Source organism: Mobula birostris, chromosome 11, assembly GCF_030028105.1.
Source record: "Mobula birostris isolate sMobBir1 chromosome 11, sMobBir1.hap1, whole genome shotgun sequence".
Classification (NCBI taxonomy): Eukaryota; Metazoa; Chordata; class Chondrichthyes; order Myliobatiformes; family Myliobatidae; genus Mobula; species Mobula birostris.
In genome coordinates this window covers 68,123,481-68,149,357 of record NC_092380.1, presented here as the reverse complement: position 1 = coordinate 68,149,357, position 25,877 = coordinate 68,123,481, and the positions used below count along the sequence as shown (strand labels likewise).

The window sequence follows — 25,877 nt, the reverse complement described above, 5'->3', positions numbered from 1 at the left end:
AATGTTACACATTATACTTTACCTAGTGTATAGTTTGCTGTCTTTTAATATTTGAGATCCCTGTGGAACGTTTGTCAACATTCCAGAGCTTGTTCATGGGCAGAGCATCAGATACAGCTGTAGGAACACATACCAGAGCTTCATACTTGCATGTGGAGATCAAAAGCCTAGACTATTGGCAAGGAACTAGCTTGGAGATCTACTTTTGTTCTGTCACTCGGACTGATTTTATTCTAGAAATGCCTGCAATTCAAGGATGTTTGAATGATACATGATTTTTTAAATTCACTTGTGTTCCCTTATAAGTACCCTTTATTTCAACAAATAGATGATATATACATATGTTGAAGTGAACTTGAATTTACATGGTGTTAAAGGAGTTGAGGAGTGAAGCTTTGTTTTTTTTATGGTTTTCTTTATTTGTATATATACAGTTTTTTTTCTGCATCAATATTGTTTCTTTTCTGCTCTCCGTGATACCTTTCTATCTCCTGCTCTGCTCTTTTCCTGCTTGTCCTTCACTAACAGTTTCAGAGGAGGTTGTTGTCCCAGAAGGTATGTAATGAAATTTCCATTCATCCTCTGGTTTCATTCTTCACTTCCTTCATCTTTTTTTTCTTTGCCATTTATGTCATTCATATTCATATCATTTCATTCTTTTTGTCTTTCTTTTTCTACATTGATTTTTCTTCTCTTCATTTTTCTGTCTTCCTTGTGTTCTGTTTTTCCTTTATTTACCATCACTTTCCGTCACCATTTCTACTTCTCATGTTGTCCTTCTTCAGTTTGTTGATTTTATTTTCCTTTATTCTCAATCATCCCATGTCATCAATATTCCTAATTATTCCATGGATGTTATCTCCAATTATTACGGGTCACTTTTTATCCTTCATTGTTTCATGTCTTGTAGTTTCCCTGGTTATGTCTTCCTGAAATTGAGGGAATGTTATTAGCTGCGACTTAAATATTTATTAATCATTATCACAATGGAAAGGTTTTAAACAAGCACACTTGCAGCAATATTTTAAATTATGGGATTGACAATATTCAATGATGAAATGACTGATGCTGGTAAAGGGGTTTTCATTTGATAACTTGGTGACTCTTCTTAGAGTAATCCTTGCTGCTTTAGCATTTTTTCCAACACTCATTAACATGTATTTTGCTTCTTTGTATTTGCTGCTCATTGCATGTACCTGGCCTCTCCCAGAAGTGCACCATGAAGAAGGTATGTTGCTTCGTTCTTCCAAATCACCTGTTCAGTAAGTGTTTCAGACCAGTTACATTTCGCTGCGGAAAAGTCTGCGGCAATTGGGACAACTTTGACCACTCAGCCTGGTCAACATGTGGTTAGATAAAGTGTACAAAGTTCTGCCACCCTCTTCCAGCTTGATGCATGCTTGCTACTATCTTGACTTTTGGCTGAGATCCAGACTAGCCACATTAACTTAGAATCTATGGAATCATTAATACTTGAAAGGCATTTTACTGCTCTATTGCACAGGCATCCAGCTTGAACTCCCTGCTCAGTAAAACCTAATGTAAGTTGCTTATTTTGGTGTTCAGTTTGCTTTCTCAGGAAAACAAAATATATGGTGTAATCCCACAGAGTTTGCTTACATTTTAAGTGATATTTGAGTTAAGTATGTGTAATTAAATTTGTTACTTTCTTGACCAAATTTCAACGTAATGGCATTACAGTAAAAATTGGACATTTTTATGCATTGGAACACAGTGCAAGTTTGATCAGTGTTTAGACTTTGCTGATGGATAACCTGAGACACAGCTGTCTGTGGTACACACCCACAGGTTTATGCTTGGAACTGAGGATTACATTTCGGCTTGGGACAACGCACAAAATACACTTGAATTCCAATTCTATAAATAATTTTATGAGCTTCAAAAGGAACATAATTGTTGCTCACCTAATGATGAAAAACAAAATCAGGGAATTTAATGAACAAGTGAGGTCCAATTTTTCTTAATATGAGAAGAAGATTAAATCCAGTTGGTAGACATATTGTGCCTGTCCACAAGTGCATTGTTGTTTCTGACCAACTAAATCATTTTGATTGTTTACATCCATTTGATGACTCCAGGCTTCCATTAATTGTAAGAACTAAACAGGATTGGAAAGATGATTAACATGGATAAATTGATGTTGAGCATCCTGTGAAATAGTCCTTGTACAAAACTTCAGTACAAAGCTGGCTACATGTTGAGGCTTAACTATGGCCCATTTACATGTCCAATTGGAAATCAAAGTTTGTGGATATTGAGTCTATTCTGACCTCCAAATACTGAAGTAAATGAGGTATTTTGGCCCTGGCCAAAACTTCAGATCTGTGTTGCTCACTGGTAACCTTAAGTCAATCTACAAATGTCATCTATTGTAATTATTATAGTAAACATATTGATTAAATCTTATTTTGTTCTGTCATATTTTCTCATTGCAATTCACAGTTTATGAGAATAATGAAAAAGACAGTATTTGGGTTTGATCATCGGAAACCATACGTTTATAAATTCTAGCTTCAGAGAACTAAACTCTTAACCATCTTTCTCTTTGTTCAGTTCTCCGGGGCTAAACTTGTAAATGTATGGCTTGAGGTAATTCCACAGCAGACTATTTATTTGACACTATATAGCTACAGAGTCATCAATCACCTTAACAGATTTCAGTGCAGTGTTCATTAAGTTTTGTTTATGGTTCAATTCACAAAGCAAATTTTAAAAATGTTATATTTGTAAATTATACTCTCAATTTCATAATCTGTCTTCATTTCCCACATAATTTTTAACATGTAAAGTGTCATGTATCATTGGCGATATCACAATTGTCTTTATTTCATGAACTAATCTAGTTTCTGTGAGTGTGAGTGCTTGTGATGTGAGTTGGGAAGGTTCCATTGAGTGCATAGTGGGTGGCTCGTTGGAAAATAAGGGTATCAGAAATATCAAACCAGCTGGATAAAAACAGGAGTGGATTTAATCCTTCTCCATGTTCAAAGGTTATGCGGAGAAGGCAAGAGAATGGGATTGAGAGGGACAATAATGATGGGGTAGCGGAGCAGACTCGATGGACCAACTGACCTAATTCTACTCCTATGCCTTACAGAAACAAAGGTTATGCAGATTTCAAAATAATTTCCGTCAAAAGATAATCATAGAAAATATTTTAAATAGTTTAAAGCGAAGCCATTGTACAAAATATTTGCCTGTCACACAGAGAGACATTATCAATTATTTTATGACTGGCACTTTTGTTTACATTTTTTACCCTAATTTCCGCTGGGAGGTAGAATAACACCTACCAGACAGGAGTCTAAGGCTTTGAACCACTTCACTGGCTTTAATGACACTGCTGTTGAAATTGATATATTTGACATCCATATTTCACTTGAACAATCCCACCTGTCGGTGATTTGACAACACACATCAAAGCTGCTGGTGAACGCAGCAGGCCAGGCAGCATCTCTAGGAAGCCCTAGAGATGCTGCCTGGCCTGCTGCGTTCACCAGCAACTTTGATGTGTGTTGCCTGAATTTCCAGCATCTGCAGAGTTCCTGTTGTTTGGTGATTTGACAAATCTGTTGAGCTCAGCTGGTGACAGTCACTCTGTAGCTGAAACAAAAGTGGCATTGTATGTTGGCAGTGTGGACAATGAGGAAAAATAAATCAAAAAGGAAGAACCAAGCATTATGAGTTATTGTCACTTGTTCACAAATGTCAAAGTACACTAATAAAATGGTTATGCCGAAACTCCAGAAACACCTAATTAAATACAGAAACTAAACCAACCAGGGCTGACAACTAGCAATATGAATAAATTACAGAAAGCTTGGCTAATAACGAGGCCTGCTTCAAACAGAAATTTTATTTATTTAACTGGGGAATCATGAATAGTTTTCATCCCAGTGACATCATGTGACTTGGCACTTTTCAGTGTGTTTATTAACAAGGACAAAGTAGCATTTGTCACATTCCATATGGGATTATTCACTTCAAAGGTGAAATTTCAACACATTTCATTATTAGAGATAGTATAAAGTTCTTCTTCCTCTGAATAATCACCCCTTCACCTTTATACAATTCAGTTCTGTTAAAGACACCAGAGGACACTGTCTCTCCACAATCACCCTTTCAGTTTGCTGCCTGATTTTGTAAAATCCACATGGTCCAGCCAGAAGCTGCTTCCCTTCAGCTTAGGTGGACAGCAACCGTAAAAATGAGTTCAACAGGACACATGGCTGACCTGTACACACTTGCAGATGAGGCTGGGTAGTGGGACGATAAGTCAGGCTGCAGCCACAGTGAAATTGACCAAAGGAGGGAAAATCCTGAGTGCAGAGCCTTGTTCCAAATTCAGAATGACCACACTGGAGGGAGTAAACTTAAATATGGAATGACACATTCAAGATGCGTTTTTGAACGTGTTTGATATCAAATGGTTGATGTATGCCTGGACACTTGAAGGATTCTGATTAAAGATATGAAGAGAGAGTTACTTTCCATCTGGTTGCCATGCTGAGGTTTGTCTGTAACAATAGCTGGCAGGTTCCTACAGACCTCTGTGAGGGTTCTGCAGTAGGGAGCTCACAGGGCTTTTCATTGTCTGATATAGTTAATTCACCAGATTTGCATGTGCTTGTATATGTGTGTGTGTATATATATATATATATATATATATATACGCATGTGTGTGTGTGTGTGTGTGTGTGTGTGTGTGTATGTATTTATGTATGTTTGTGTCTACACATATATATATTTTTTGTTAATTGGTTTCTAAAGAATTGCTTTAGGCTTAACATTCGGTAGATTTTAAAAACTGTAAAGTTCTATAACTGAAAAAGCAAGATCCTTTTTATTGAAGGATTGATTATCAGCTCATCCCATTGTGCCTAACAAGCATATTCTTGAAGTCTTAAAATCTTTTGACAATATCTTTTGACTTTATTGAACCCAAAATGGGTGACAATTTATAGCCACTCCATAATTTAGATTCATCCATTCTGTTGTGGTAATCTTCTGATAAAATTCCTTGATTTATATTTGTTTTTTTTTCCACTCTCCTGCTGCCATTTCCAGCTCCTGTTTTGTTCTTAGGGTGCTGACTCATGTTGATGGACAGTTTTCAGGCAGTGGATGCATCATCACTCTGCTATGGACAGAAATGATCAATAAGTGACCAGTTGACTACATTTCTGAAGCTCCTGAAGGGAGGACTCTGTTCATGAGCAGAGGGTTAGGCTCATCTGTAATGTTTACCAGGTTTGAATGGTTGTCTGGGATTACCTATCAAAGTGTAGCAGCTAAGAAGGGCCATTTGGATTAGAATATCGAATGAAAGCCATCCACTGCAGAAGAGTCCCCAATAAGGAGTCAACACTCTCAGAGGAGTGAACTGGAGAGCAGGATTGCATTTGTAGTATACTAAATTTTCACTTATTTAATTTCTTAAGAAATTAAACATTTTTAATGTTGTGTTGCATGTTTATTTTTAATTGTAATTAATGAGGCTAAATTCTATTTTGCTTCTTTTCTATTCTGCAGAGGAGGGAAAGCACAGACTAAAGTGAGTAGAGACTTTTCATGAATATTGAGATTTATTTAATAGAGGAATACCCAAAAAGTGCCAGGTCAAGACCAAATTCTTCACCATCTGTATTTCACATCAGATCCGCTATGCACTTGGTGTTCACAGATTTCTAGTAGTAGTCACTGAGCAACACAATAGCACTTGAGCTTCGAGTTGTGGACCCATCGATGTTGTTGACCTTAGTCAATCTTCATAATTCAGGGGCAATTTGTATATGCTGACATTTCCATTGATATCCATGCTCTACGAAAGATTAATTAAGAAATAATCCCAAAACCTAGACTTTGGAAATCGATATTAAAATGGTTTGACAGAAAAACTAATGATAGCTATCTTATAAATCTGCCTGTCCAAAAATCTTACTCCTTTGATAGAAAAATTCATGACAACATTTAGCTTTGTAAATGGTTAAATTAATATTTTCTATTTCTGCATGAGGCGATATCTCATTTGACTGCCCTTCTCTGTCAACTCTTCTTTTTTTTGTTTCCCTTCTAACTGAAAGCAAATTACTTCTGAATATTTTTCCTGCCTTTCTTCTTCCCTAATGTCCTTTATTTCTCTTTCTGTTTCTTTCTCTTCTCTCCTTCCCTATCACACTTCCCTGACTCGTTCTCCTCACCTTTTTTCTTTGTTTTCTTCTCACCTCCATTTCTACCTTTGGCACTCCTCTTCTGTATCGTCCCCTACTTTTTGCCTCTTTCATTCACTTGTTTATCTGGCACTTCTTCATCTTTCGCTTTGCTGTCCTTATCCTTTTATTTTTCTCATTAATGCATGTTCACCAGTTTTTCTTAAAATTCTGTCCTTCCTTGGTCTCATATTCATTCTCTCTCACTCTCTCTCTCCCCTCTCCCCTCTGCCCTCTGCCCTCTGCCCTCTCCCCTCTTCCCCCCTCTCTCTCCCTCTTCCTCCCATGTAATTCCTTAAGCTTATATCCTTTGCATTTAAACTTGTCAGACAGAGCAGTCCTAATTCAACAACCCATTGGTTAATTTACCACTTTGCTTTATTCACACCCTTTTTGGACCTTATCCACATTAACTCAGAATGGGGAAAATGCACTTGAAGAGGAACTAGACAGATAGAGATGTTCTTAAATTTGGACAGTGTCCTAGAGCACAGAAGAGACCTGGCTAGAGTTACTATAACCATGCAGGGCAACAATGACAATAATTCTCTTTTATTTAGTAAGGACAAATTTTACTTTGGTAAATATCAGAAACTGATCAGTCACTAAATGAAGAACTATCAGATTTCCACTCACCTACAAAGTGAAAATGAATACTATATTGATAATATGCGAGTATAAGGTGGGTGAGATTAGGAAGGATCACTGAAACTGAAATTGTTTAATACCCCTGCATGCACACCTTCACCATGATGAAGGACAATTCAACATTTTTCATGTTCCATTTAAATTCTTACTGCCATTAACATCTCACACTGTTTTTCTCTCATAGATTAAGTGCTCCCAAAATCCCAGAAGGGGAGAAAGTTGACTTTGATGTAAGTGAAGCATTTGTCAAATGATAAATGTACATATTATTTGCAATTTGTACACTACTGCTTTAATTGATACTTTCCTGAAACTTCCTTCTCATAATACCGTTTGTCTATAAACAATACCAATTGATAGAAAATAATGAACTACAGTTTCTATATTGAGCAGGATCAAATTCAGCATTCACCACTATTATGGACTATTTTCTAGAACTAATTGTGATTAATTAATAATAATTAATCAGCCATTCTATATATGTATGTGTCAGAACAGTAGGACTATTTGTAAATCTGTTTGGGATAGATCAGAATGATAAGGCAAAATATTGGGTGGTGGATGAAGATACATCTCTACCAAAGGAGGTGTAAGGCCTGCCTTCCCTTCGCTAGCCTGCAGGCCAAACTTGGGCAAGGTGTTGCACCTGCTTAGCCCCCCCCCCCCCCGATTAGGGTCATGTGAAGCCATGGGATCAGGTGGTGGAAGGTCATATTAGCAGCTGATGTATTGTCACAAGTCCTGGTTGTGCAACCACTGACACCAGGTAGACAATCTCTGACGAGTATTGATAATGGCTGGGGTCACCCATCTTGTAAGTACACTGCCCAGAAGAAGGCAGTGGCGAAGCACTTCTGCAGAAAAACTTGCCAAGAAGAATCATGCTCATGGATACGACCATGATCACCCATGTCATATGACGCAGCACGTAATGATGATGAAGGCAAAATATAATTGTACAGTATACCCTCTGTGGCCACCATTTTAGGTACACTTGTACACTTGCTCGTTAATATAAATATCTAATCAATCATATAGCAATAACTCAATGCATAAAAGCATGCAGTTATGGTCAAGAGGTTCAGTTGTAATTCAGACCAAACCTTAGAATGGGAAAGAAACAGGACCTAAATGACTTTGACCATGGAATGATTGTTGGTGCCAAACAGGGTGGTTTGAGTATCTCAGAAACTGCTGATCTCCTGGGATTTTCATGCACATTAGTTTCTAGAATTTACAGGGAATAGTGCGAAAAACAAAGTTAAACATCCAGTTAGGAGCAGTTGTGCGGGTGAAAATGCCTTGTTAATGAGAGTGGTCAGAGGATAATGGCCAGACTGGCTCAAGCTGACAGGAAGGTGACAGTACCGGCCGGTTTAGCGAGCAGAGCGGCGGACACCCCTGCTGAAATCTGGAGGAAAACACACAGTTTCCAAACTTGTTTTATCTCTCTGTACTGTTGTTGGAGGGGAATGGAGTCGTCGACACTAAGGTTTTCTTCTTTTCCATTTTTAACTTGTTAGTTTTGCCCAAGTCTTTTAGTTTAGTTCATTAATTTTGTTTTTCTTTGGGGATGGGGTTTTTTTTTTGGTTTTGTTTTTTTTTCTTTTTCATGATTTTTTTTTCAGTTTTTTTTGATTTGTATTATCCGTTGTCAGTTCTACATGATTGGGAGCTTTGTTAACTTACACTATTTGATTTTATAATTACTTTTCTTAAGTGTAACAATATATCTCCTACTATTTGTATTATTGCTATGTTTTGTTTCTATATTTCGAAATTAATAAAAAGATTGAAAAAGAAAGGAAAACACACAGAGGATGCAGAGGGGGATCACAAAGTGAAGGAAAAAGGACCAGGTTGAGACAACAGAGACTTATGGAGAAGAGGAGTTTGGTGGGTAATAAAATGGACGAGTTGACAGTGCTAGCCAGGCGTCAGAGAACATTTCGGGAGTGCAGTGTTATGTGTTTTACTGGGGCTGCACGAGGACATACCCAATCAAAACTTCTCCATGGACGGCTTCCAGACCGCTCTGGCTGACCGGAAGTGCACTGAGAGCGGTAAGCGTAAAGGAGTTGGGTGCTTACTGTTCTGGTTAACAACAGATGGTGCAATCCGGGTCATATTACGATCGAGGAACGTGTTTGTAGAACTTTTGAACTTTTTGCTGTTGGACTTCGGCCATATTCCACCGAGATACAACACTGGGCAGCACAGGAGGTCGTTCCTGCCTGTGGCCATCGAACTTGCAGCTCTTCCCGTGGAGGGTCAGACACCCTGAACCAATAGGCTGGTCCTGGACTTATTTTCCATCTGGCATAGTTTGCATTTTATTGTTTGCTTGTTTGTGGTTTTTGTATTGCTATATTTATGCTCTGTTATTGGTTGGAGTGGCTGTAACGAAACCCAATTTCCCTTGGGATCAATAAAGTATATCTATCTATCTATCTAGTAACTCAGATAACCATGTGTTAAAACAGTGGTGTGCAGAAGAGCATCTCTGAAGGTACAACATATCAAACCATGAAGTGAATGGACTACAGCAGCAGAAGACCATGAATATACACTCTGGTTACTGAGGGTATATGTCACAGCTGACTCAGATTTTTCTGCCAAGTCCTAATAAACTTAATAAACAGGCTCAACCAACATCCATACACCAAGGATGCCATGAGACACAACAAAACTAGAAACTGACTGAAAGTTCTTCTTCTGCCTGAGATGAATAGCATTGTGACCTGCAGTGGCTCTAGACTGAGATATCAAAGTGAGATTGCAAGACTATTTCATAATGCCATCTTTACATCCCTTTAATATACCCAGATGTCATTTTCAATTGCAGTTGCAATGAATACGGTACCTACTTTCAAGTGCTAATTTTAGCAATGTGTTTCAGTTATTTGTTCAAAATAAATCAGCTAACAGGTACAAAATTAATTAACAATTGTCAAAGAATTAAACAGTTTATAGAAGTTATCTCCATTTCCAGGTGAACAGAAAATGGCATAAGGCTATTACTAATAATAGCTAATGTTCTGTTGTATTCTTGAATGGAGTTTGGGTTGTAATGTTTGATAGTGTAGACCTTTTGAGTATATTGCTGAGGTGAAATAATATTTGTGATGACTACAATTTTAGAGGACAATTGTCGAGGGAAATTCCCTTAGATTGGTAGTTCATGGTACTTGCTAGATCCTGCAGGTAGAAGAGTCAGATTATCAATATTAGTAAACAAAGCAAGAAGCACCTGTCTTTCTTTATACAGTTTTTATTCTTTCAAGTGTGAATTCTGAGCTATATTGTATGTACAGCATATACAATGTGGTAATATAACACACACAGCAGTGTTCTAGGCTACACTGTTTTCAGCATGCTTTCACATTTTTGCTATTCTACCTTCTGTCCAAAGCTCAGATCTTACTTTGTTCAGTCAGAGAGAGGTGTGCTATAAGCACTATGTCCCATTGATTTATACAATTCAGTTCTATTAGGGAATTGAAATTAACTTTGGATCCAACATTTCTTTTGCTGCTTAATTATCATTTTTATGTTTGCATGGTGTTCAGGACATCCAGAAGAAGCGGCAGAACAAAGATCTGGTTGAGCTGCAAGCCCTGATTGATCTTCACTTCGAGAACAGGAAGAAGGAGGAAGAGGAGCTGATTGCCCTGAAAGAGCGGATTGTGAGTATTGCATCAATAGTTAAATAACCTGAGGGACTGCTCCTGCTTACGTCACTATAGAATTCTGTGTAAGAAGTCATCTCATTCTGCATCAACGTCTCAAACTGGCTGTGGTTTTGTTGCATAGCCACAACTTTCCCTGCTATACCATCCCAGCTCCATTACAACAGTAGAGATGGCTGCATCACTGTGATAAGCCTACAGATGTTACCCTAACATTCTTCATGTATTGAAATTAAAAAGACACTGTCCTTGAACCCTGAGTCATTTATCTATTCTCTATTCTGCAGGAAAAACGACGAGCAGAAAGAGCTGAACAACAAAGGATCCGTGCTGAGAAAGAGAAGGAGCGTCAGGCTAAGCAGGCAGTAAGTCACTGACCACTCTGGGCTTAACTACTTCAGTTCTTACCATCCTGGGTGGCATATAGCAAACAGAGCTATTAGAAATGATAGTTAGCATCAGTAATAAGATGGGTCACAAATGCACTTTTCCTACCTTGTGGTCTTCTCCCTGCTCACTTGAAAGCACATACCGTGCTGAGTTATTGTTTCTTGAATGTTATATGTCATAGAGAATGGCAGTGTGAGGCAGGTGGTAGAGCTGTTGTCTCACAGCTCCTTTCAGTAAAGTTCAGTCATGATCACGAGAGAGCTGCGGCATCCATCCCTAAAGACCCTCACCATCCAGGGCACACCCTCTTCCTGTAACTATCATAAAGGGGGAGATACAGGAGCCTGAAGACTCAAAATCAACAAATCAGAACAGCTACTTCCCTCTGTCATCAACCTGAAAGGTTCATGAATCCATGAGCACGACTGAACATTTTTTTTTAATACTATTTACTTATTTTGTAATTTATTGTAATTTTATGTGTTTGCACTATACTGCTGCTGCAAAACAAACTTCACTTTGTGTAAGACAGTGATCCTGACTGAGTGCTTTATCTGTGGAGTTTCTACTTTCTTCTACCACGTAGATTTTCTTTGGATCCCCCCCCCATATCCCAAAAGCATATGGGTAGGTTGGTTAATGGGTCACATACATTGTCCCCAGTGTCAAGGTAAGAGGTAGAATGGGGGTGAGTTGTTGGGAATATGGGGAGAGTCGAGTGGGATTAGTGTAAAAGGGGTCTTGGTGCTCTGAACACACAATGTGCTGAAAGGTCTGTTCTTATGTTGTTGATTCTGAAACTTCACTAAATGTTGTCTGACACTTTCCTCAATTGTAATCTTGGAGTATGTTGAAATACATTTTGACCTTATTAAGTGCGTATCAGTCAGTTTGGAATCTATCAAACAGATAAAGTGTTAATAAATTCAAGCAAGTCCTTTATCTGTTTGATTTCCTTGCGTTAAATCAACCACTTGGTTTCTGAGTTTTGTGCTGTTTCTGAATGTGATGTTTTTAAAATCTCTTATTATTCATTCAATAGGAGGAGAAGGCAAGAAGGGAGGAGGGTGATGCCAGGAGAAGGGCTGATGATGATGCCAAGAAGAAGAAGGCTCTGACCAGTATGGGTGCTCAATACAGCAGCTACCTTGCCAGGGTAAAATGCCAGCGTGCGGTTAAGATTTCTTGAAAATATAAGCTCCATATCTTTCCTTAGCTCTCGCGATTACATGTGGGCACTGTATAATTATTCAAAGCTCAGCCCAGGATTAAAAGTATGGAATGAAGGATGTACTAGAGTTTATCAGAACTTTATCAGGTTAAAAGTCACAAACTAAACCTTAGTTTACCTTGAAAATTTTTGGTGGGTGCTGAACAAGCATATTAACAAATTCCGATCAGACGAAATTCAATTTTCTGGTGTTAAGATAAAAGGTTTATCAATTTATACTCTCAGTGCATGCCAAGGCTACTGAAGTTGCAAATCCAAAGCAATTCGAGATACTGATTTGCAAGGATGAACTGGTTGAAAAAATAATGGAAGTGGAAATATGTATCCTTAAAATTAACAATTACACTTTTGTTGCATTAGGCTGATCACAAGAGAGGTAAGAAGCAGACTGAAAGGGAAAAGAAGAAGAAAATCTTAGCAGAGAGACGCAAGCCACTTAACATTGACCATCTTAATGAAGACAAGCTTAGGTGAGTCCTGACAAGTGAACTCCTGTGCAAAGGGTAATGGGATCCTATTTTTGTCCTTGTGACCTTGCCACCTTGGGTTGGTTAATACTCACTTTGAAGGACAAATAGATTTATTCAGTCACAGCCTTTGCACCAAGAAATTTATATCTTTTCCTATGACAAAGAGAATTATTCTTCATGTAATTCAATTAATCTGTTTGTTATAAGAGAAAGAACAAAATAACTAGGATCAATGGAAATTCAGAAAGGAAATTGCATCTTAAGGTGTGCTGATAGTTGGATTTATGGAGGGCTGTTGAATTTGACAGCACAGACTTATCCAATTAATCTTATTTTTGTGAATTTTCAACCTGTTGATTGAAACAAAAATATTTAAATCTTGGTGGTAGAAATGTTCAAATCAGAAATAATCTGGCACTTGCTGCAAACATTCCTGATGTGATAGGCTGAGCACCTTGTTGTGTTTTGAATTTTTTGTATGCAATTTTTAATTTTAAAATTTAAGTACTTTTACTATTTTTGACAACAGAGTTGACTCCCCACTTTTTAAGCAGCTTGGTGAGGATCCTCTTCCATGAAACCACCTGAAATTGGCTGACAAAACTAAAGGTTATCTGGATAATGAGTCTGAATGCTGTGCTTCTAATCTTGAACATCAAATTTGACTTTTTTCCTTCCCCGAAGGAAGGAGTGAGATTGTCTGATTCCACACCATTTGTCCTCCACTATGTGAGGATGAAGGACTGGTTTAGATACCCAAACAATTTTCACCCCATTTTGCCTTTATTCTTGCTAAACCCTGTGAGAGGATGACTAAATTATAATTTGCACCTCTTCATTATCTTTATCGTTATTGTTTTCTTAAACTACCAGGGAAAAAGCAAAGGAGCTCCATGATTGGTTGTGCCATCTAGAATCTGAAAAATTTGACCTGAGTGAAAAACTGAAGAGGCAGAAGTATGAGGTATGCATCCATTGAGGTCCACATTCCATTAGGCTTCCTAATTACTTGATGTACCATGTGCTGACTTTTTGTGTTTAATGTACTATTGTCTGTGGATGCATATCAACCTTCCTCTTTGATTATTGCATAATTTGTTCTTCCCTCCAATGTGGACAACCTTATATTTTTGTATATTGTACTCCTTCTGCCAAGCTAATCTGTTTTGTCACCTTGCAGGCTCTTTGTTTCCTACTTTGTGTTGGCATGTTTAGACTCGCCCACCTTTGCATCATCAGAAAACTTTAAATGGCCCTTTAACTTGGTCCTTTCTTTCAAGTATTAATTGGTGGAGCACCAGCACTAATTCCTGCAACTCCTCACTGGTAACTGACTGAGAGTCAGGAAAGTGACTGACTTATCTAGACTTCCTGTTTTTTGTTGTTGGTTTGTCACTCCCCCTCCCCATATTATCCTCCAATCCTATGTGCTCTTACCTTGTGCAGTATCTGTTTATGTGGCTCCTTATCAAATGTCTCCGGAAATCCAGTTATATTACATTCATCGGTTCACCTGGGAATGTTTCTTCTTTTCGTACCTGGTAGTTAATAGTGCTATAGAACATGGCAAATGAGAAAAAATTAAGTTGTACGAAATCTTTACCAATCCTATTTTAAATGAACTCTTAATTACAGTTAATTTATTGTGCTTTCAAACTTAATCAAAGATATTCTTTTCCTTTTTCAATATTTTTATTAATTTCTTACATAAAAGAATACAGAGTACAGTAGGATATATTAATATACATCGATTACAATATATTGAAATTACAGATGAAGTGTAATTACCCCATATCCATATAAGTTAAATTTAAACAATATTAAAAAAAGAGATAATTTTATTATACAAAAAATCTAAACCCACTACCAGAAAAAAACAGCTGTTTAGTTAAAAAAAAGAAAAGGAAAAAATCCTTAACATATAGTAAAACATATTATTAGCCAATATCTGTGCATAATAGCAAATCAAAGATTTTGAAAATGATTCAAAAAAGGTCCCCACAACGTCAAAAAATTTCGTCTAGGTTCAGAAATTGAACAGCAAATCTTCTCTAAGTTTAAGCATGACATAACATCATGTAACCAATGAGTATGAGCAGGCAGAGTGGCATCCTTCCACTTCAGCAACAATGCCCTCCTGGCTATAAGAGACATAAAGGCCAAAATATGCAAATCATGTGACTCCAAAATAATATCATTTCCTCCAACAATACCAAATAAGGCAGTCAAAGCATTAGGTTTAAATTTTACTTTAAAAAGCACCGAAAAAGTTTGAAATACTTCCTTCTAATATTTTTCAAGACTCGGACAAGTCCAGAAGATATGGATTAGTGAAGCTTCTCCATTGTTACATCTATCACAATAGGGAGATATATCCGAATAAAAATGAGACAGCTTATATTTAGACATATGGGCTCTATGAACAACTTTAGATTATAGAAGGGAATGACGGGCACACAATGATGAGGTATTAACCAATTTAAAAGTTTTATTCTAAGTGTCCTCAGAAAATGAAATCTGTAAATCTTGTTCCCAAAGATTTTTACTTTCATCTAAAGGAGTATTTCTCATTCCCAGCAACATACCATAAATATTAGATACAGATGCATTATGGAAGGGTTTCAAATTAAAAATTGTATCAAGTAAATTTTTATCTGGACTTTTAGGAAATGTATGTACTTGAGAACGCAAAAAGGCTCTAATTTGTAAATATTTAAAAAAAGTGAGTTCTCGGTGGGCTATACTTAACTGACAGTTGTTCAAATGAAGAGAGACTATCTGCAACAAATAAATCATGAAAACATTTAGTACCCAATCTATTCCACTCTTTAAAAACTACATCAGACGTAAAAGGACCTTCCTTTTAAAATTGTAAGAAATCAATTTACTTATTTGGGCATAACAATTACTAGGAATTATAAATTCCTTTTAAAGAAAATTTTTTTACACTTCTGAATTATGTTAAGAAGGCACTATCAAATTGGTTGCCCCTCTCTTTATCATTGATTGGCTGAATCAATTCTATTAAAATGAATATTTTTCTTAAATTTTTATATTTATTTCAGTCCATACCTGTTTTTATTCCTAAATCCTTTTTTGATTCTTTGGATTCTATTATATCTTCTTATATATGGAAAAATAAAATTTCTCAATTAAATAAAGTTAATCTTCAAAAAGCTAAAAAGAATGGAGGTTTAGCCTTACCCAATTTTAGGTTTTATTACTGGGCAGTCAATATATGGAATCTTACATTTTGGTTATATTATATTAACCTAGAGGTCTGTCCTGTCTGGGTTTCTTTAGAAGCTAACTCTGTTAATAAATTTTCTATCATTTCTCTTCTTGGATCCTCAATTCCTTTATCTTTATTTAACTGATAATTTTGTAGTTAAACACACTTTGAGGATTTGGGTACAATTTAGAAGATATTTTGGTTTATAGAGTTTTTCACATTCCAGTCCTATTTTTTTCTAACTTTTTTTAAACCTTCTATGTCTGATGTAGTTTTTTAAAATCAAAGATATTCAATCCTCTCAACCTATAGTGAAGCCCAACACACCTATTTGTGAACTAGTAACGTAATTTACCATGAAACTGACAGCAGAGAATTTTCCTTCTTTAATCTTTTTTGAGAGACAGGTCAATAGAAATGAATGGAGAAAAGTTGTTTCATCCATTTTAGTTATCCACACCTAGTTACAGTGATACACATAATATCCTAAATGTATAATATCTTGGAAGCATCTCATATATTGTTGTTCGGTGTCCGCTTCTCAATCCATCTCTATGAATGGTGGCCAAGTAGATCAACAGAGCTGCTAATCAGGAATTTTAAAAAAATATTCTATTCTCTATAATAAGCCTTGTCAAAGTAGCAGCATTTTATTAAGAGTTAATCATTTCCACAATCTTATTGTGAAAATTAAAAAAAAACAATATTGTGAAATTATCTTACATTATGTAACTTAAGCACAAAATGGTATAGTTTTATATGAGGCCCAATATTTAACATAGACACACTCATGTTTTAAATTAAAGAAAATTGTACACATTACTTCCTGACATAATACATAATGCATGTTTGTAAAATTCCACTGAACTACATATTGCTGTAATTTATTTTAGACTACGTCACTACGTACAAGATTGGAGCTACTCTCCAAGTTGTAAGTATTAAACACAGCCACAGTAAGTGCCACAGCTGTAGGGGTCCTGCCTGGAATATGCATGGGCCGGCTGCATGGTAAGCCAAGCAGACACCAGATACGCAGGGAGAAGGTAGCAGGTTACCATTCTGATTAACATCCAGTCCCTAGTCAAAAAGATGACAAAGTACAAGTGATTTTTAGTTACTGGAATAATCTCTTGATTTTAAAATTTGATTTGTCTCTCAAATTGAAGAGGCTATCTAACCAATCAGATGATCATACTTTTGTTTGGCCAATCGCATTAATTGTCAAAGTACAATTCTTCCTAAAAAATAATCCAGTGTTCAGGCTTTTGGATCATGTTTAATAGTTAGTATTTATCATGCCATTATATTAAGTTATGCTTGTTCTGGAGTAACAGGAATTCCACACAAATTATTGCATGGATCTAGAAGATGAATGGATGATCCTTCACCAGACAGAAACAAGAGAGTGTGACTCATTTTTTCACTTCATCTTTTCCTCGTTGTGAGGAAGTGCATCCAAGGATGAAGGGATCCTTCCTGTAGCAACATTAAGAGTTCACTTTGCTTGTAATAGTGACAAATAGATGGAAGATATGCTGCTTTGATCCAAGTCCACCGAGTAACTTGGTGTTTCAATATCCCAGAGAATTTGCACGCTCAGTCGTTTACTTAGGATTTAAACTGGAATACTTATTTCAAAACAAAGCTCAATAAAAAACATGGAGACAAACTCACACATGCAGTACACTTTAATACATCATTATTCTCCAAAAGCAAATGAATTAGTAACTATTTAGCTAATTACACTAATGAAGGGAATGTTTGTCCCATCATGAGCATAATGGGATCATTATTACTGATGATTACTGATGTATTATTTGCCATCTTTGATGTAGATAATGCATCTTACAGTATTTTAAATTGCACCCACCCACCTGCCAGTTGATTTGGGTATCACAATCAATGTAGTTTTGAAGCACATTCTGAGCAAGATCAATGTCTTTTTGTTAGCAACAGTGGTGTACTTGGCATAAAAACATAGAGCCACCATTTCTTTTAATCCTTCACTGAAGGTGTGACATTGTTGCATTGATTAATTGACCTCTGGTTAAACCTGCTACCTCCTCAACAAGCTATCAGGCTAGCTACCACAGTTCAGTACAGTTCTCGAGCCAGGTTGTCATATATCCAGGGTCCCTCATTTTCCATAGGGTGACAAGCAGTGGGATGGATGGAGGAAGATGACACAGTAAGTATTGGTCTATGTCTGCACAATGGTGGACAGGTAAAATTTCATCCAACAGGTTCCTTTCTGCCTCTACTTGAGTTCGTGTGTGAGAACAAACCATTCAACAGCCAAGTGGTCCAAACCTCCAAAGACAGGTAATTGTCAGTCTTCAGCAATAGGCACTAATGAGTGTATATTGTTTACAGATCACTACAGCCAGAAATCGCATTGATGAACTTCAAAAACAGTAAGTATATTGCTAACCCCGACTCCAAACTTTCATCAAAGGGAACTCACAAGCATGGCCATCTAATGTATCTACTATGAACAAAGCTAACAGGAATTCAATTCAAACAGGCATGGTACTGGTCTGCAAGTGAAAACACAATACATTACTATTATAACTGGTAATGTTAACTACTATTATGTAACTACTATTATCACCAGTGCCTGTTGGAATTAAATTATTTTTTTTTCTGAAATGCCAATCCAAGATTTTAAACCATATACGAAATGTCAGTCTCCACACAACTGGGCTATAGCTAGACCTTTTAGAACAAAGCCTCTTGATTATCTTCAGATAACTTAAGCAATATATATCTTACTTTGGAAACACTGAAATGATGAAGGAAGCCATGAACGTAGACAAAAATGGAGGACCTTCAGTGGTGCCCCAAACACCAATGGCATTACAGGCAAAAGAGAAGAGAGACCTTGCTTTTTTCACAATATCCTTCATCAAGACATACATACATACATCAGGTTACCTTTTCAGCCATGCCGAGAAACTGAAGTTAGTTAATGATTCCTGTTAATGAGTACCTGATGGTTAGCTTGGACATGTTTCTGTGCTGTGTGATTTTATGATCAATAAACAATAATCCATTATACTTCCATAACTGAGGGAATTTTGTGAAAAAGATGCTTTCAAATTTCAGAGACCATACAACTAATTTCTAAAGGCATCCTCTTTGATGAGCGTCTGTGTTCAATAACAATAAATAGTATCAGTGCTTTGCAATTATATATTAGGGATAGATTTTTTTCTACATTGGTTTGTGTAGATTATGATCATATAATTATATAACTATGATTGTAATCATAGTTCCATTAAAAATGTCATTTTCCCTTTAGAAATACCAAAAATTGTAAATTTTAAGTTCAATGCAGAATTAACAGCACAGTTACAATTGGCCTTGGTATTCACAGGCTAAGATAAAAGTGTTTGCTTCTCAGTGACAATGAAGAGTCAATATGCAGATGATACTGTGATCAATTTTAGAGCCTTTCACAATTGAATAGACTATTGATTCATTGCATCTAGGATCACACAAAGCTTAAAACATATTGGAAGACTGCTGACGTCGACAAAATTTGTTTCCTTGCATTTAATGCCATCGTGAATTGATTTCCACCGTTGATGTTTTACATAGAAAACCTTTGATTAGCCTAAAATCTAGTTGTGTGGAAACTCCATAACCTTTAACCTATTTAGACCCATATTGATACACTGACAAGATATTATGTTTCTTTCTATTTAATCCCTCTTCTATTTTATCTAGTTCACTGTTTCCCTTCAGTGAATTTTCACTTACATACAGAACACACTGTATAATCTGATGTTGACTTCATGGAGCTTGTCAAACCATGGTGCAGAGCATTGTGAATAAATCTCTCAAAACATTCCTTCCTTCAATGATCACGGCGAAAAACTTCACCCATTTATATTTGAAGAACACTTTTATTTTCAGTTAACCAGCTGGAAAAGTATTTTTGAGGACAATTATTTTTTGAAAATAAGAGGATACTTTTTATATTATTGGACGTGCTTTTCAAGTCCTAACTCAATCAGGGCAGAGGTTATGATTTTTTAAAAATTGTTTTGTACTAAAATGGTACTAAGTAGCCCAAATAGTTGTTAAATATTGAATATGTTCTTAGGTAGTTATGGGTCAGTAATGCATCACAATCATCAATTATTCAGAACAGGCATAATGCTATTGCAACAATGTGTAAAATGATACTCCACATTGGTGCAGTTAGTAGAGTCAGAACACTAGAGATCCGGGTACAGTACTGATCTCTGATGCTGTCTGCAGAGTGGAAATTACAGGTTCTCCATTTCACTGTGTAGGTTTCCTCGGAGTATTTCTGTTTCCTACCACACCCCAAAGGCAGCAGGTTGATAGGTTAGTTGGCAGTTATCTATTACCCCTGGTGTGTAGCTGAGAGGAGTTAATGGGATTGTGGGAGAATAAAATGGAATTAGGGTAGCATTAGTGTAAATGGATAACCAATAGACCACATGGGCTATTTGGGCCGTAGGACCAGTTTCTAGTGCTGTATGATTCTATGACTATCAAACACAAGTATTGGGATTAGATAATCAAAGGAGTTTTATACATACACAAGACTAGGTGTAAAATTATATGTTCCTGGGGTATTGGGAAGATTATCGTGCCCTCTTGGACAAGGAATATGCAAACTCTATGACCCTTCTCCAATGAGAAGGTTTTTCTGAGTTCCCAGCAAGCACAATCATAAAAAGATCCTTGATGGAGCAAAAGAAGCTCTGGATGAGACCTCTTTGCTAATACTACATGATATAATAGTCTGACCACTTACTTTGTGCTTAAAGTTACCCACAATGCTTTGTACTAAGGTTCCTGTATTTGCGTGATTCCCTTCACTGTTTGTTTCGCGATAACCTTTGTCTTTACGTTATGCGTTTGATGCTGGTTCTGTGCTGCATCATAGATAATCTGAAACCACGTGGGACTGAGAGCCCACTGTTTCCATTCACAGCTCCAGTCAAAGACTCTATAACGAATGATTTCTTGTGAAAGTATTGTGACATGACGACTTGGGATAACAGCCTTCCCAGTTGTATTGTTTACAAGTCCACAAATAAGCAAGTTTAAAAATATTCCTAATGGGACAAAATATTGGGAAGTGAACTGAATTGTATCACAGGAAAAGGAATCACAATTTTCCTGGAAAGTGATGAATTAACTTAACAAAACAAATTTATTTTCTTTAACTTGAAGAATATTTTATGAATTGAATACCGAAGGAAAGAGAATGATCCATTTTCTCATGTTGCCACCATTGTGTTTCTGTCCTACTGTACAACAATCCTGTTAGGGTAAGATTTAGTTTTGACAAGGTAAAAAATCAATGCGAATTTTGGAACGTTGCCCAGAATGAATGAGGATCAAGTCATAAAGTTAGGTCATCCATGGGAATCCCACTCTGAGTTTCACTGGAATCCAATATAGTTGTCTTCTTTATAATATTCAGAAGATGGTTGGTAGGCTGGTCTCTCCTGCTGCATTATGTAAGTAATTTATTAATCTACATTAAAGACTACCAAGACTCCTTATTGGTAAGTGAAGCATGTCTGTTTTCTGAAGACCCAAAGTCATGCTGGCATGTTGACTTTTATGATTCAAGCACAAAGAGTAGCATGCACTTTTTAAAAATAAAGCTTGCAAAGGTATAGAATGAAAACTATGGTTAAGCAGGTAAGTTAAGTATAACGATACGAGACATAAATTGATTTTGCAAGTGTTCTTAGTCTTCTATATCTGACATTGAAATACTTCTAATGACACAATGGGACAAGAAGATAAGTGGATTTGCACCTTATTCCATATCCTGCCTGCTTGTTTCCTTGAAAATGCACAACAAATTCCTCCAAAAGTACCTTAGAATGTAGGAGTAGGGATATATACACACACACACAGACACACACACACATGCATATAATCTAAATATGGACTCTGCATACTATTACCAATTCAATAAACCACATGATAGAATATACCAGACAAGGACTTTGCCTAACAACTATTCTATTAATCATGATTAGTTTAGACAACTGAAAGACTCACTACATAGTTTTAAGCACATAATTACATAATTCTTTAGTTTCACAAGTCTTCTAGCTACTTTCACAACTTACAGAACCCACTACTTGTACTCAGACATTATTCGCTATTTATGAACCTGAATGGGATTTAACCCAGCAAGTTTTTCTCTGAGTCTGTGACTCTGCGCTATTTGTCTCTGGAGTTATTGCTGGTCATCTCCTAAGGCACCTTTTTATTATTTCTTTGCATACTTGCAAAATATTACTTAATTCTTTATTGCATTTAAACATCTCCAATCCTAATCCTTATCCAGACCAGCGTGTGTTTCATTAACTTCTTCAAATTGCACTTGACGCCATCCTACACTTACTTTACCCATTTAATTCCTAAATTACCAGAGTGTTTATATGAGATTTGTAATCTGCCAAATATCTTTTTCCATAACATGTTAGATCCCAAATACCCGCCTTCCCCATCTGCTTGTCCTGTCTTTGGGATAATTTGCAGTGGGAGATTCACGATAGGATAGTCCACAGAATTGTAAAACTGTCCCATCAAGCACTCTGTTGAGACAAACACTGTGCCCCTTTGTTCTGTGGCTTCTAACCACTCTTCCTAGGCAGCAGAGTATCATCCCAAAGACTGAAGAAATGCTTGACATCGCACCGGCTGCTAAATTTTTTTAAGTTCTGAAAATCAAAAAACAATTGACTAAAAATAAACCATGAATCACGGACATTCGGGGAATGCTTTTCAGCACCTCAGTTACTGACATTACACCCAAATTCCTTAACTTCTAATTCATCTCTGATCCTGAAGCACAGTGCGAAGAACTAGTTTTTCTATCTTTCCTGTCAACTTTATGTTTGTCACCTTAAATTAGATAACATTTTAATTTTCTAAACTTCAAGAATATCCATCTGGTCCTCATGAATTATTTCATTTTACCCCTGTCATTCCTTCACCCCCTCCCATATTATTATTAATGTCACTCATCATAAAATTAGTTTGGGTATCTATGAGCATTCATCTGCCTCATGCTGCCCCACATCACAGCTCAGTGGTATACCGGGATATGTACTTATTAGATAGAACCACAGTTTTTCTCGCTGAGTGAATCACTGAACAACGTTACCTGTGCATGTAAACAAGGACATCCAGTGCTAAACCTGGTTCAAATGAGCAAGAAACAAAAAATAAATAAATAAGGCAATAATATACCACTTTACATTACAAAAGTTAGGATAAACATTTTGAAACCAAATGATTTTGAATATGTTGCCTTGCTTGATGTCTATAAAATGCATACAATCTTGCCAAAGCATGAGGCTGCCTTTTTCATTTAAAATAATGTAAAAAGAAAATATTTTCATCTACTTCAATTTTAGGTAAATATAAATTGGTATGATCTAAATCTGAAGAAGTCACTACCTCTATTTTTCTGGACTGACAACTAATTAGGGGTTAAGCTCAGCTACTTTGTATCACTCTCTTCTGATTTTCATTTTGTGAGCTTTCATTGTGTAATAGTTGACAGTTCTGATATTACTGATTTCACACCATTACCCAGTAAAACTTTAATTAATCATCATGTGACTGTTGGAAAATGTTGCTAGTTTAGCATCGATTCACCAAGGCTGATCCCTGCACTCCCTTTCACAAAATGGGGCCCATTTCCCCTACACCTTTGAAACTCGCCAGGGTCCTGTTTCTCACCATTCCTTGAAACTCAGCTGTTTCCTGCCTCCTCAGCTCTCCAACTCGAGCTTTCCTGAGACTTACTGGACCCTTTATTCCCATGCTCCTGTGAAATATATCATGTTCACTGGATAAAAATTGTTACTCTATGGTAAATATAAATTTAATAGAAATCCATAATCTGAAAAATCTGCTGATCTGGCATCCAAAGAGCACCTGAGTAACAGAGCTTCCCTTTGCCCCATTTGAAATGTCTGTTTAAATTCATACAAAGGACACTAATTGGCAACATGGTTTCTAGAAAAAAAACTGCTTGCTTCCCAGTCGAAATCCTATTAGTATCCGACGAATGTTTCATTTTCAGATTAAACACTGTTATTTCTCCTCAAGTCCACTAGATGGACCACTTTCCAAATAAAGAGAGGAGACATTGGGTTTTGGCAGTGCCCCCAGGATAGGGAGCACTGGGCACAAAATATATAAATTAAAAGAAAAGAAACATATCATTAAATAATTATCCCTATTCATGAACAACTCATGCAGACAGCACACTCTTCCCCTGGTTTACCTTTTAAGGCAAAGCCATAAAAGAAAATGAGAAGCCAGGGTGACATCTCCAATGGATTTACTTTTATTAGGAAAATCTTCACACGATATCTTCCGGTGGCAGACAGGAATCCCTTGTTAGTTTGAAAATGTACCAAGAGGCCAAATTAGTTTCTCAAAGAGGAACTGGACGTTGGTTTTCAGGAAGTAACTGACAAAGTTTTTTTTTCTGTTTGTGACTTGCAGCAGCAAGAAGGGTGCTGGCAAGGGCAAGGTTGGAGGTCGCTGGAAGTAAGCCGTTGAAGAGGTGCCTTCTGTTGCAGCATGACCCGATTGTATTGCCTCAACTTTGGATTCTTGCTAGGCGTTTCTCATGTGGCAAAACATTCTGCAAAACTATTAAGTCCAAGGCTTTGAAACGAACAACAAGTTACCTTAGTCTATATTGCACATTGGATCTATGACAATTATCCCTTTATTTACTGTGTTAATATCATGCCCATCCTCATCTACAATCCTTGTTTTTGTAAATAAAGTGTGGCATCTAACTTATTTTCTTTCCAACTGAATATTTGTCTCTGTCTCATGTACAGTGAGGCAACTCAATAAATGAGGATCCAGATTACACTCTTTGGAAAGATTAATCAGGTTTGAGTCTTTTATTTAGATAGGAAGTGATGAAAGTGGAGAGTGCAGGATGCTGTGGTTTTGAAATGGAGGATGGGCTGAAAAAGATAGAGCTAAGAATAGTTCTGTTGGGAGAACCCATATCTGGAGGGCATCTACTTAAAATGATTATAGATGGATTAAAGAATAGAATAAAGGTAAATTTCTTTCTTCAAAGAGTAGATTTGGAAACACACTAACATCTATAGTTTTTGAGGAAGGTAGATATCTTCAAAATCAACACAGTGTAGTACATGGAATGTAAGTTAATTAGAGAGTTATGCTTGATGTCACTTAGATAAAGTAAGTAAAAAGTTAGTCCTGACGAAGGGTCTCGGCCCGAAACGTCAACTGTACCTCTTCCTAGAGATGCTGCCTGGCCTGCTACGTTCACCAGCAACTTTTATGTGTGTTGCTAAGTAAAAGCTTATGTGAGTTTAAGCACGAGCACAGACTACTTGGGTAAATATGGGATGTATAATCTATGTAATTCGATGAATTTCCATGTATGTTTTGAAATGCATAAAGAATTGAATGTCACACAGGCAGAAACCACTCCTTATGTGCTAACCCTGGTGGAGAGCAATCTCAGCCTTGAATCAAAATGTTTGTGCATTCATTACCAGTTTGAACATTTACAGAAAGAATGCAAGATGACATATGGTTGGTTTATCATGCAACTTCTCAGTTGTTGGAAGAAATATTCACTGAATAAAACAAACTCAGGTAAATGCAAGGACATAAGTAAGTTTTATCTAAAGAAAGGAATATACCTGGAATCCTAGTGGTTGTTCTTCCCCTTAGTAAATCATCAAACACTGATTATTGCCAGCTTGAATCCACTGTTGCAGGCACATAAATGTTATTACTACAGTAATAACTTGACATCAATATACTTGACTGGCTGGGTATTTGATCCTTCACAATATTCCACATGGGAATTTAAACTGGAGGTGGTGTTTTTTTTATGAGGTTGAGTTGCGAGCTGGACATCAACCCGGCACGGATGGAAAGCGCACTCGGGAGCGGTCTGTT

The 25,877-nt window shown here is 36.8% G+C and overlaps 1 protein-coding gene across 1 annotated transcript; it reads left to right on the top strand.

Moving 5' to 3' along the window:
• Positions 1-1,065: 1,065 nt before the first annotated feature.
• Positions 1,066-24,728, top strand: tnnt3a (troponin T type 3a (skeletal, fast)). The gene is made up of 10 exons (XM_072272439.1): positions 1,066-1,228; positions 5,554-5,575; positions 7,063-7,108; positions 10,448-10,564; positions 10,855-10,932; positions 12,000-12,113; positions 12,549-12,658; positions 13,532-13,622; positions 18,267-18,307; positions 24,423-24,728. The coding sequence occupies exons 1-10, from the start codon at positions 1,066-1,068 to the stop codon at positions 24,469-24,471; spliced, it is 831 nt and encodes a 276-aa protein (XP_072128540.1). The 3' UTR covers positions 24,472-24,728.
• The last annotated feature ends 1,149 nt before the right edge of the window (positions 24,729-25,877 follow it).